The 13,345-nt window shown below is 40.8% G+C and overlaps 1 protein-coding gene across 1 annotated transcript in view; it reads left to right on the top strand.

Annotated features, from left to right (window-relative positions):
- Nucleotides 1-1,374: 1,374 nt before the first annotated feature.
- Nucleotides 1,375-13,345, top strand: part of DNAJC15 (DnaJ heat shock protein family (Hsp40) member C15) — a 61,692-nt gene continuing 49,721 nt past the window's right edge. Inside the window, exon 1 of the mRNA XM_036457297.2 lies at nucleotides 1,375-1,570. Coding sequence (XP_036313190.1) covers nucleotides 1,466-1,570 — 105 coding nt within the window. The 5' untranslated portion in view covers nucleotides 1,375-1,465. The remainder of the gene's footprint in view (nucleotides 1,571-13,345) is intronic.

Raw genomic sequence — 13,345 nt, 5'->3', positions numbered from 1 at the left:
TCTTCCTCTTCTCCTTCAGTAGTGGGTATCTGTATGGCATTGTTATTGTTGGTGTTGTTGTTATTATTATTATCATTATTATTATTATTTTATTGATTCCAGAGAGACAAATGGAGTAGAGAGAGGCAGAAACATTGATCGGCTGCCTCCTGCACATCCCCTACTGGGATCAAGCCTCCAACCCAGGCCTGTGCCCTGACTGGGAATCGAACAGTGACCTCTTGTTCATAGGCCCACCCTCAACCACTGAGCCACACTGGCTGCATGTTACCCCTTCTTTACTGATTATCTCAATGGCTAAGCCTCCAGCAAACCTTTCCAGATGACCCTGGTTAGAAGAGTCCACTTCCTCCCATAAAAGCCAATAGCACTGTAGTAGTGACACTCTTCATAAGTACATTGCACAGCAGGATAAATTACTTCCATATAATTTTATCCTTATCATTTCCCTTTGTCAAAATAGTGAACAAATGTTACTCTCTTACCACAGATAAGGAGAAATTTGAAGAGGTTAATGGGAATGCTCAAGGAACAAGCCTAGAAAAAAAAATACACTAGACTCAGATCTCTTCCATTCTCCTAGTCCAGTACTCTTTATACCCTGTACAGTGCTTGTGCTCATGTTCTGGCATGTATTGCTATCACTCTGTCAGTGTTATTTTCCCTCTGAGACGGTAAATTCTTACAGACCCTCACTTATTAGGCTTGCTAATAAAAGTAATTAAATGAATAAGTTAACAGACCCTCAAACTTTAAATTCAGGAATAGAAAAAAAGAAATATTTCTCTTCTTGTAAGCTGCTTTTGCAATGAGTATAAAGGGCAAAAATTCTCCAAGTCGGTATAGGAGTTAGAAAACAGTATACAGGCTTCATTTGTTGGTTAATTTTTTGCTCAAAAAGGCTTGACTTAAAAATTAATAATGAGGTTGGTTTTCCTCTATCCAAGTCAGTACAAAACTATTTGTGGGGAATGATATTTCTTCTTTGCAATCTCATATTAAAAATAGTCATTCACATGGGGGAGAGGGTAAGCAAATTGCATCTAATATTGCTTTCAGGCATGGGAGAATTGTGGCATTAAACAGAAGTATGATCAGTAGTGGGGGGTAGGAAGAAGGGTCTGGTGTGGGTCGGGAACCTGCAGGCACTGCAGTGTGATGAGACTAACATCAGCTCTCATGATTAAACCGAGGCCCTTGGCGCTGCTTGGGGAGGCCTAGTGTTGGCTTTGGACCTGGGAATTTGAAACATACAAAACGTCCTTCAAGTCCCAGGGGACTCAGCTCTGAGCCTGACTCTTGGCCAGCGCCTGGGTGAGAATCAGATCTCCCGGTGACTCACCCTCCTCCACTTGAGCAGAGGCCCGGCCTCGCCTCAACCCCCGTAGCAGCGCGCTCAGGAGTTTGTCCCTGCGGCGCCCCGTAGGCAGCGGCGCCGGCGTCTCCTGTTCCCGGGTACATCGCCATGGCAGCTTTCGGCGGCGGCGCCCCCGCCAGCGAGGCCATCCGCCACGCCGAGTACTCGCCGCCCTCCACCAAACGGCCTGACGCGGACATCGACCGGGGCCTGGTGAGTCCCGCCGGTGCCCCCGCCTCTCTCCGGCTTCGGGCGGCCCGCCGGCAGCCCTGAGGTCCCCCCCCAACCCCCCGACCCTCCTCCCTAGTCCCCGCCTCACCTCTGCCAACCTCCCTCCTTCCCCCACTTCCCCCAACCGCGCTCCTGGTTTCATTCTCCATCTCTGCCCACCGCTCATCGGCGGCCTGCCATTCCTGGCGCCGAAACTAGGCGTGTTCAGAGCATGTCTGCCCCTCAAGGAGCTTCCAGTCTCCGGAGACGCAGACCCGAACGGGCCGTTGGAGACGGAGCACTGCGAGGGCGGCAGGAGGGTCCCTGCATCCCTCAGACCCGCTGGGGGGCGGGGAGTGGGGCCAGGAAAGCAGCCCGGGGATGGGATGGCGAGCAGGTCACTGGGGGAAGAGAAGACCCCAAGTGTTTCAGGCGCTGGTAGCTGTAGCTACACATTTGCAGGCCAGAGCACACAGCAGGTGGTTCACTCCGCCGATAAGTGGAACCGGGAAAAGGAATATCCTGCAAGAGCAGCATGCTGCCACTCTCTTGGAGTGTTACGTTTTCGGTAGCCCCATTAAAAAAGGAAAAATAAATGGGTGAATTTAGTTTTAACAGTGTCTTTTATTGAATGCAGTATAGCCACAACACTGTTTTATCGTGTAGTCAACATATCGTGTCGTCAACTGACATTATAGATACAGATACATGCTGTCTAAAACCCAGTGGGTGTTTGACAAACTAACAGGACACCTCCCTGTGGGCTACCCACGCTGCGCTACCCAGGCGCTCCCATGTGGCTTAATGGCACCTTATGGATTCGTGCAGTTCCCACAGATAATCGGGGGCTAGAACATCGGGAGCATCTGCTAAGCCACATGAAACAGTTGAGGTATTCTGAGGGCCGTGGTGCCATTTTAATGTTTTGGATTTTTAAAAAATATATTTATTTTTACGAGAGGAAGGGAGAGGAGGGATAGAGAGTCAGAAACATCAATGAGAGAGAAAGATGGATCACTGGCCTCCTACACACTCCCCACCTACACACTCCCCACCGGGGATGTGCCTGAAACCAAGGTACATGCCTTTGCTCTGAATTGAACCTGGGACCCTTGAGTCTGCTTGCCATCGCTCCATCAACTGAGCCAAACTGGTCAAGGCCATTTTGCTGAGTTTTAAGCAAACAGGTGCTAGGTGGGGCCATTGTAAAGTTCTGTGTGTAAGAGGAATGAATTCGATGGGGAAAGTACGGAAACATGGCTGTTTTTTAGCCATTTTCTACACCACATTCCCTGCTACTCCAGCCCGCAGTGATGTATCTTGCCTACTGAATCTCCAGTAGAGCCTTAAAATTATGGGAGATGAAGACAGGTCTTTATTGTGTAGGGTTGTCTCATACATGTTAGGATTTCTCAGATCAGTAGTTCCCCATCCACCAAGTGTCTTCCCTCCTGCCCAAATTATTGTGACCAAAGGTCGACAAATTTTCAAAATGTCCCTGAAGGCCAGTTATGCTTCTGTTGAGAACCATTGGTCCAAGTATTGCCCAGTGATGGATCACTGGCCTCCTACACACTCCCCACCTACACACTCCCCACCGGGGATGTGCCTGAAACCAAGGTAGAAGATAAGAGAGTTGATAATAACTTTGGGGAATTTGGAAGTACTGAAAATAATGGAAAATTGACAAAGGTAAGTGTTAAGAAAGAATAAATGACCTAGGTGTGGGACATATTCAATAATCTTTTAGGAGCCAATAGAAAATAACGTATTTTTCAAGAAGCTAAAGAAAAAATTTTCAGACCATTCTTTAAGAAGGTTCAATGTAAAGTTTTTTTAAATATGTGTCTGCAGAAGTAGATGTCAAATAATTTTTTCTCAAGTAAGCTTCTCTTTAGGAAGTACAAATTAATGTTTACTAACCTGCTTAAGAAATTAAAAAGATAAAAATGTTGGCAAAAATAACTATGTAGTAACTTGAATAAAATAGTAACTTATAATTCATTGTTAATAATTAGAAGTCATGTGAAAACTTTGCTTTAGCAATTCTAGTTCATAGAAAGTAGGAAAGACATTTTAAGATTAAAAAGAGAATATCATCACCCTAGCCGGTTTGGCTCAGTAGATAAGAGCCACGGACTGAAGGGTCATGGGTTTGATTACATTGTGGCTCAATCCCCTCAACCAATTAGTGTGTCTCTCTCACATCGATGTTTCTCTCAGTATCTTTCCCTCCCTTCCATTCTCTCTCTCTCTAAAAAAAAAAAAAAAAAAAAAAAAGGAAAATTATCCTCAAGTGAGGATTAACAACAAAAGAATATCATCAATTTTTAAAGCAGTGTGAACAAAACTCAGTTTGTATGAGTGTTAGCCTTTTAGTTTCCATTACCTTCCTGGATAATATAACTCGTAGTGTTATTAGAATAGTGCAGTGATTTTCAACCAGTGTGCTGCAAGAATTTTTATAACATGCGATAACTGACTACTTAGGGTTACTGCTGACCTTTTTTACCTTAGGTTGTCAGGTTAAAAATGACAACTGCCAATACAACAATAGCCAGTGGTGTGAATGAATCAAATGTACACCTATTTTTTGTCAGATTGCCAAAAATATATATTTTTTGGTGTGCAAAGAATTTTAGTAATTTTTGTGTACCATGAAATGAGAAAAGGTTGAAAAATCGCTGGGATAGTGTAATGTATGAGAAAATTAGCCGTGCATGTATTTCAGTATGACCAAACCTGATATATCTGGTTAAAACCTATCAAATACATAAATTATCAAGTATTCATTACCGAAAAAAAGAGACCACATCTATTATTTTTCAATTCCAATTTGATTTAAAACATATTTAACATACCTGGAGTCTTCCCTTTGAAGAAATCACATGGATTATGTACTACTAGAGGCCCGGTGCACAAAATTTGTTCATGGAGGGAAAGGGGTGGTGATGTCCCTCAGCCCAGCCTGCACTCTCTCAATCTGGGACCCCTTCAAGGATGTCTGACTGCCCTAAACAGGCAGTTGGACATCCCTCTCATAATCCAGGACTGCTGGCTCCCAACTGCTTACCTGCTTGCCTTCCTGATTGCCCCTAACAGCTTCTACCTGCCAGCCTGATCACCCCTAACCACTCCCATGCCAGCCTGATTGATGTCTAACTGCTCCCCTGTCAGCCTGTTTGTCCCCAACTTCTCTCCTCTGCCAGCCTGGTCACCCCTAACTGCCCTCCCCTTCAGGGTTGATTGCCTCCAACTGCCCTCCCTTGCAGGCCTGGTGCCTCCCAACTACCCTCCCCTGCTGGCCATCTTGTGGTGGTCATCTTGTGTCCACATGGGAGCAGGATGTTTGACCACATGAGGGCAGCCAGCTTGTGTGTTGGAGTAATGGTCAATCTGCATATTAGTCTTATTAGATATGATAAAGGCCTGGTGCTCAGGTGGGGGCCGGATGGTTTTCCCCGAAGGGTGTCCTGAATCAGGGTGGGGGTTCCCTTAAGGCATGGGGCAGCCTGAGGGAGGGGCCGGTGGTGGTTTGCAGGCCAGCTATGCCCCCTGGCGACCTAAGCAGAGGCCCTGGTACCTGGAATTTATTTATCTTCTACAATTGAAACTTTGTAGCCTGGAGGGGAGCCAAGCCTCCTGCTTGCTCCATGGCTGCCGCCATTTCTGTTTGGATTTGTTTACCTTCTATAATTGAAACTTTTTAGCCTTTAGTGGAGGCTTAGGCCAGCTAGGGCAGGCAGAAATCTTGGCTTCTTCCATTGCCTGGGAAACCCAAGCCTCTCTCCTGCTCTCTGGGGCCATAGCCATCTTGGTTGGGGTTAATTTGCATACTAATTCTGATTGGCTGGTGGATATAGTGGAGTGATAGTTAATTTGCATATTGCTCTTTTATTATATAGGATTGTATATGCATATTTTTATTTGCAAAGTTTTTCCTTACTCTAGTTCCCTTTTCCTAGCAGAATTAAATTGTTGTATCCACAACATATTTCCTTATAAAGTCATACAATTCTTCAATTATAGTATTTCTTGTATCAAAATTGTATTTGCATAAGAACCTGTAAAGTCTTTAAGGCAAGGACTTTTTATCTGCTGATATTGGCATTGTAGTTACTTAATTGTTTATTAAATAAACAGCTATTAGGTTTACTACAATTAGTAACAATAAAAAAGTTGGATGTTTGGTTCTAGCATATTGATGCATATTTTCTATAGGCTGCATATTGATGCATACTTTCTTTATGTTAGCCTCTTAGGGAGAACAGTAATCTGTGCCTGTCTTTCTCACTGCGTACTCTCTCTCTTTCTCTCTAGAAATTAGCACAAGGCCTGGTGTACACAAAATTACTTTTGTATATTTATATAGCATTGTCATAAATGTCATAAATGAATGTTTGTTGAGTGAGTGAATAGTCTCCATCTTTCCTCTCCATCACATTAGTACTTCCTTTTTTTAGGCAGAAGAATAGTTCTTTTCCTTGTTAATTTCCCTCTGGTATAACTGTTGTCTATCTTGAACTTAAATGTTGCAGTCTCAAGATAGAAGTTTTAGCATTTTATAACACTTTCAGGCAATTTATATTTATCTAGAAAGTTATTTACTGCTTATGCTGTTTTGAAAGAATAAAATGCCTTAGGGAATTTGTAAACAATGTTGATTTCCCCCCGCAGCAGTAGCAACTATGAGCAACTATGATGGAGTACACTGTTTTACCAGTTTTCCGAAATTCCTGATTCATTGTAGATATTTGAGAGTAGTGACACAGATATCTGCCTTGGTCTACTTGTTGATTTGCTGGCATTATTTCAGTAGTACTTATTTTCCTGTTTGAAATAGGTGTTTTAACTAAAATTATATATTTTTTAAAGGCAGGGACCAAGTTTTAAGGATCCTCATTCTCAGCTCCTAACTTAAACTAGGCACATGGTTATCACTCAAAAACATTTTTGTTGAATGATTAACAAATGAATGAAACAGCTGGATGGGAGAAAAATAGAGGATTAGAGAAACATTTTCTAGAGTGAAGAACTGATGGTCTTAAGGAATAAAAAAGAATAAGGTAAATGAGATTCTATTCTTTGACATAAAGAGAGGCCTAAATATAAGTATCTAATGTTGTATGTTGTTTGGTTATTTTATTGTTTACTGCCTTCAATAACACAGGCATTCTCTACTTTATTTTTAAAGTTTGTAATTTCAATTTAGTGTAATAGATTTTTTTTGAACACCAAATAAATGGGAGCAATATACAAAGTGTGTGTGTGTAGAGCATATGAATAAACCAGAATTTCTACCTTTAAAGACAGAGGTCAGCAAACTTATTTTGTCAAGGGCTAAAAAGTAAGAATTTTAGGCTTTGCAGGCCAAATGGCCTCTGTCACACTACTGAACTCTGCCAGTATAGAGTGTAAGAAACAATGACAGTATATAAATGTGGCTGTGCTCCAGTAAGCTTTATTTACAAAAATAGGGGGCCAGATTTGGCCTGTGGGTCATAAGTTTGCCAACCCCTGCTCTAGAAGGCAAATTGGATCAAATTTAAGCATCCAATTGAAGAGAAACTTTATTAGGTGCTATCATTTATTTGTTTACTTAACATGTGTTTATAGTGTCTCACTTTATTAGGTTGGGTTCTGAGGCTAAGTGCTTTAGTAGACAAAAGATGAATAAAACGTGGCTTTTGTCCTCTAGGGACTTGAAAAGTAAGAGAAGCCAGAAAAAGGAAAAAAACAAACAAACACGTTTTTTCAAATTATAGATTATATCAATGAAAAAAAGTAAGGAAAATAAGTTGGGATAGACTCTTGATAGCCCCGAATGGCAGATTAAGGACTGGATCATGTCTGTACGCAGTTGGAGTTTTGTAGGAGCTGTGTGATTAGGGAAGGGCTTTGAGAAGGATAAGCCTAGAGCAGTATTTAAGAAGAGTACAGGATAGAGAAGCAGAAGCAGGCAAGACCATAAAGGAATGTGGGCACTATTCTGGGAGTACAGTACAGAGAGGAGATGATGGCGGCAAGGACAGTGAGAGTACCTAGCTAAATTGTTTTGTGCCAGGTGTTAGGCTAATGCTTTAAATGTGAGAATTCATTTAGTCTGTGTGATACCTCTGTGAGGTATAGATGCTGTTATAATCCCCCACTTATAAATGAGTCAATTGAAGCTTAAAACAGTGAAATAATTTGCCCAAGGTCACACAGTTGGTGCATGGATGAACCCCAAGGTACTTTGCTTTCTTGCCTCTGTGTTCTTACTCAGAATATATTCTCTCTTTATTTCTCTTTCCTCTTCCATTTTTTTTTTGTGAGTGTCAAAGACTAATCAGGAAAACAGACATAATTTAAGTTATATAAAACAAATGTAATGCAGAGAATTGGCTTTATAGGTTGTATGGAGTTGTAGAGAAGCCAAACAAGGTTGTGAAGCAGTCCAGAGGTTGAGAACAGCAAGAAGCCACTAGCACTCCTAGGGCTGGAAGGCTAAAAAGAAGAATTCATGTTTCAAAACCACCCCAATTAACTGGGTTTCGTCCACAGGGAGGTGGAGCCACAGAGACACTGCTGCTGCTAGAGCTGCTGCTCATGACAGACAGAAAAAGGAGGAAGCAATCTGCTCTCCCTCTCTTTACCCTCTTAGTCTTCACCATTGCATCTCATTGGTCAGACTCAACCAGAGCCAACTGACACCAGAGCCTGCAGGATTCAAGTCCTTTCCAACAGATCAGAGAAGTGAAGGGCAGGAAATGGATCAGTGAGTGCAGAGAGGTCTGGGACCAACATTCTCATTTTATTTTCAGCTGTAAAATGATTTGAATCCCACAAATGTTGAAATGTTTGAAAGCATAGGCTTCTAAAAGCAGTGTCATAGAACACTAATATGAATGGAGTTATTCCCTTAGCCCACAGAAATCTATTTAGCCTACAGGGTCAGAGAAAGAGTATTTTTTGTGGAACTCCATTTTCATTGTCTTATGTTCTTTGAATATTATTTTAATGCTATTAGGGATTAAATAAGTATTGTTAGCGCTCATGAAAATCTGATTACCATGCATAACTATTTTTCCTTTTTATTTTTATTTTTTAATATATTTTATTGATTTTGTACAGAGTAGAAAGGAGAGAGATAGAAAGTTGGAAACATCGATGAGAGAGTGTCATCGATCAGCTGCCTCTTGCACACCCCCTACTGGGGATGTGCCCGCAACCAAGGTACATGCCCTTGACCGGAATTGAACCCGGGACCTTTCAATCCCCAAGCTGACGGTCTATCCATTGAGCCAAACCGGTTTCAGCTTTTTTCCCTTTTAAATTGACTTTTTTTCTTAAAAAAAAAATAGTATTTTTAGATTTACAGAAAATGAGAATACAAAGTCCTCACATACCTCTCACTCAGTTTCCCCTATTTACATCTTGTGTTAGTGAGGTACATTTGTTACAATTAATGAACCAATATTAATGCAGTATTATTAATCAAAGGCCATACTTTATTCAGATTCTTAGTTTTTACCTAATGTTCTTTTAATGTTCCAGGATCCCAATTCTCTTCAGTTTTCATGTTTCTTTTGGCTCCTCTTGGCTGTGACAGTTTCTTAGACTTGTCTTGTTTTTTGATGACTTTGACAAATTTGAGGAGTACTCACGATTCTATTCAGGTGGGAGATTCATCTCTACTGAAATTTGTCAATTGTTTTTCTCACAATTAGACAGATTATGGGTTTTGGGAGGAAAAACAGAGTAAAGTGCCATTTTCATCACATCATATGTAGAATACATGTTATAAACATGATTTATCACCATTTATGTTGACCTTGATCCAGTCTAATAAAGTATTTGTCAGGTTTCTTCCACTCTTCCGCTCCTCCTCCATTTCCATATTATTATTTCTGAAAGGTAGTTTTATGTGGTTTATATTTAAGGAGTGGGGAGTCTTAATCCCCCTTCTTAATGGTGGAGTAGTCTATAAAATTATTTAGAATTCTTTTGCATAGAAGAATCTCTCTTCTTCCCCATTTACTTTTTTTTTTTATCACTCTAGATTCATGATACCTATTTTATACTTTGGTTTATAATCCAATACTACTATTTTGTTGCTCAAATGGTTCCACCTTTAGTCATTGAGAATCTTAGTTGGCTTCTGTATACCCTTGACATACCACCATTATTGTGGAATTTATTTTATTTTTTTAGCACTTCCTTACTTTCAGCATTTGCAAGGTGCTATAGCTCTCTGTGTATATTTCTTGCCCCCAGTTCTAGAATCGGCCATTTCTTTAAGAAGCCTTGTGTATATACTATTTTATCTCATGAGAAACTTCATTCTAGGTTACAACCCTGGATCCTAATAATCCCATTTTTATCCTTACTAACTCTTTCCTAGATTTCTTATCTTCTCCTTGGGTAGCTAATGAGGTATGAGAGTAAAAGATTTCCTTGTCTTGGGATCAGTAATTGCTGCTTTCAGTCCACCAGGGAAAGTGGAATTACCTTGCAACTGCAGCAAAGCTCTTTTTTGGTTGATTAGTTTTGGCTTTTTGATATCTGGTGGTAGGGACTGCTAATGGGGGGTCCTAAGGGATTGTGAAAGAATCTTTTTGTATAGGCAGTCCTCAGAGATATATCGGGTTTCTGTCCAGACCACTATAATAAAGCGAGTATTTCAATAAAGGGAGTCTTAATCTTTTTGTGGTGTTTGCTGGTAGAGGGTCTTGCCTTCAATTTGTAAAGAACATAATACCTGTGAAGTGCAATAAAGTGAAACTCAGTAAAACGAGGTATGCTTGTATTCATACTTACAAATTTGTTATGGAATCTCCTTATGGGTTAGTGAGCAGAAGCACCTATCTCCAGGTCTTAGGTAAAATATGACTGCACAATCCTATAAATGATTAAATGTGATCTTCCAGGGAATAATTTTCACTTTCTTTTGGAATACCAAGAATTTAACAACCACCACCACCACAACTGAAAAAAATAGTTTATATAGCAGATATATAAAACTGAAGGGAAGAGAATTAAACCAAGGGTGAAAACCAATTACAGAATAGTAGTATAAGTAGCATTTCCCCATCCCAGGTATTGCCTAGTTACAGTGACGGTGGTTTTATTCACCAAGAACTGTACTACTTTATAGAACTTAGAACATTTCTAAATATATTATACTAGGGGCCCGGTGCATAGGATTTGTGCACTGGTACACTGTGACAGTGCCACTCATCCCAGTCAGCCGAGCGGCTGTGGACCTGGCCTCTGAGTGGCTGCTCCCGCTGTGGGAGCACCGCTCATTCTGGTCAGCTGAGCGGTGCTGTGGGAGCGCACTCACCACCAGGGGGCAGCTCCTGTGTTGAGTGTCTGTCCCCTGAGAGTAGACCAGCGCCTGTCATAGTGAATAGTCAACCGGTTGTTCTGGTCGTTTCACCTTTTGGTCACTGGGCTTTTATTATATAGGATAGTTTTGTAAAGTATTTTAAGTAAAAGTTTTAATAAGTGACATGAATTGATACCCTAATGTAGGGGTGTCGAACTCAATCAGAGAAGGGGCCAAAATCTAAAATCCAGCCTAAATCGCGGGCCGAATGGTTTACTGAACAGTCATAAACTGTCATTGTGATGGAAACGCAGCGGAGTGCAGTGATGACAGCGCGGTGCGGGCCACATTGCAAGGCCTGGCGGGACGGATTTGGCCCGCGGGCCTTGTGTTTGACACATGTGCCCTAATGTGTATATTCTGTTTAACTATTTTGGGGTAACCCATTTCAGCCTTTCTTTCCATTCTAGAAAACTTGTGGTATTCTACCATTTAGAAATGGTTGGAATGCCATGCAGTTTAGAATTGTTGACTCATTCATTCTTATTTTTAAGTGTCAACAGATCTATTTCTAACACTAAATTATTATCTGTATTTTATCAGTGTTATAAGATTTTTTGACTATGAGATTTTGTAAAGGATCATTAGTCCCTTGCAGTAGAAATTCACTTTTAGCCAATACAGGTGGTTTTCTGTGTTTGTTTGCTTTAAAACAATTTCCCAATCTTTTTAGATATAATGTCTTTGTTAAGGTGAAAATTTTCATAACTGTCTCCTGCCCCATAATATCAGTTGTATTTTCTATTTTTATCCATTGACTATATAAAATAAGATAAAATTAATGATATGTATGAATATATGAGTTCATGATGTGCAATCAAACAGTTAAGGAGGAAGTGAACCAACATTGAATGAAAGTCTGCTATGTGCCAGGCACTGCGTTATTTTCCCATTTCTCATAATAGCCCTGTGAAGTTAGATGTTACTTTTCACCATTTTCATATAAGAAAACTGAGGATCAAAGAGGTTAATCAACTATCTCAAGGTTATACAGCTAGTAAGTGGCAGGATAGGATATGAAACTAATTTTGACTAAAAGAGTTCTTAACCATATTGCTGCTCCATCATTTAGATATCAGAAATTGAGGAACTGCAACTTAAAGAAATGGTTTATATTCTTAGTATTTGTGATAATTTTCAGAGTCTTCAGATGCTTCAAGGTATGTTTAAGAATTCTTAAACTTCAAAGCACAGTTCATTTTATTTTATCCTAACTCAGAAAGGAAGGAAGGAATACTGTGTAATGAAATTTAAGCTGTAAGCATTACCATTCTGAGAAATTGCTGCCTTAAAATAAAGTAGGCTTTGGTGAGAGAATAAAAGCAGTTTTCAGAAAATTGGGTGATTTCCTAAGAAGAATTACCAAAGCTACAAAGTGTTGCATGTAAGGTGTACATCAGATGTAGACCAAGAGAGTTCAAGGGGTACTTGCTAATGACTTCACAGTCAGTATGATGAAAGTCTGTAGAAGTACATGATAAGGAGAAGGCTAGCTAGAGACACAGCCAGATCAGGTACAAGGATAAAAAGCAGATACCAAAGATCACTGCATTTGTTTTTATTGAAGAGTGCCAAGAGAAATTTGTTTTTAAAGTTTCTTTTAAAGTAGATAGTCAGAAGTTTTTCTGACTTGAGAACTTAAAAGTTATTAGGCTGCTTTGACCAGGCAGGATCTTCCCAAGATTTTTCTAATAACTTTTATTTTTCTTCTGAATTTTTGTTGCTGTTATTAATCCTTACCTTTTTTTTTTTTTTTCCATTGACTTCTAGAATAAATGAAAATGATGGTGGGAGGAGGGAAGAAGGGAGGGAGGGAGGGTGGAGAGGAGGAAGAGAGAGAGAGAGAGAAGAGAGAGAAAGAGAGAAAGATTGAGAGAGAGAGACATCGATTAGTTACCTTTTTCATGTGCCTCAACTGAGACCCAGGACTAAGCCTGAAACCCATGTACCAGCCCTTGGCTAGGAATTTAACCCGAGACTCTTTGGTACAGGGGCTGATGCTCTAACCACTGAGAACGCAGGCCAGGGCTTCTATATATGCAGAGTGTTCCCTCGGAAGTTAGACTGGGAATTCGATCACTCACTATGACGTGTGTTGACCACCAAGGGGCGGCATAGAACATGGTAGGTGACCAGTGGTGGTGGCAGGGTGCTGAGGGAGTGAGGGAAGAAGGAGTTGGAGAACTGCATGGTGGTGGCATGTGGGTGGCAAGGGAAAGGGGAGGCTGGGAGGTATGGAACCTAATAGGCCCTGACCACTGGCCAGGCCTAGGGACCCTACCCATACATGAATTTCATTTACTGGGCCTCCAGTCCTATATAATACAAACCTAATATGCAAATTGTCCCCTAGGGCGGTGGTTTGAGTGGAAGTTTGACTGGGTGATTGGGAGTCCAACTGCTCACTA

The sequence above is a fragment of the Pipistrellus kuhlii genome, unplaced genomic scaffold (assembly GCF_014108245.1).
Source record: "Pipistrellus kuhlii isolate mPipKuh1 unplaced genomic scaffold, mPipKuh1.p scaffold_m20_p_3, whole genome shotgun sequence".
Taxonomy (NCBI): domain Eukaryota; kingdom Metazoa; phylum Chordata; class Mammalia; order Chiroptera; family Vespertilionidae; genus Pipistrellus; species Pipistrellus kuhlii.
Note: the sequence above shows the minus strand (reverse complement) of the source record. Positions and strands in the feature narration are given on the sequence as shown.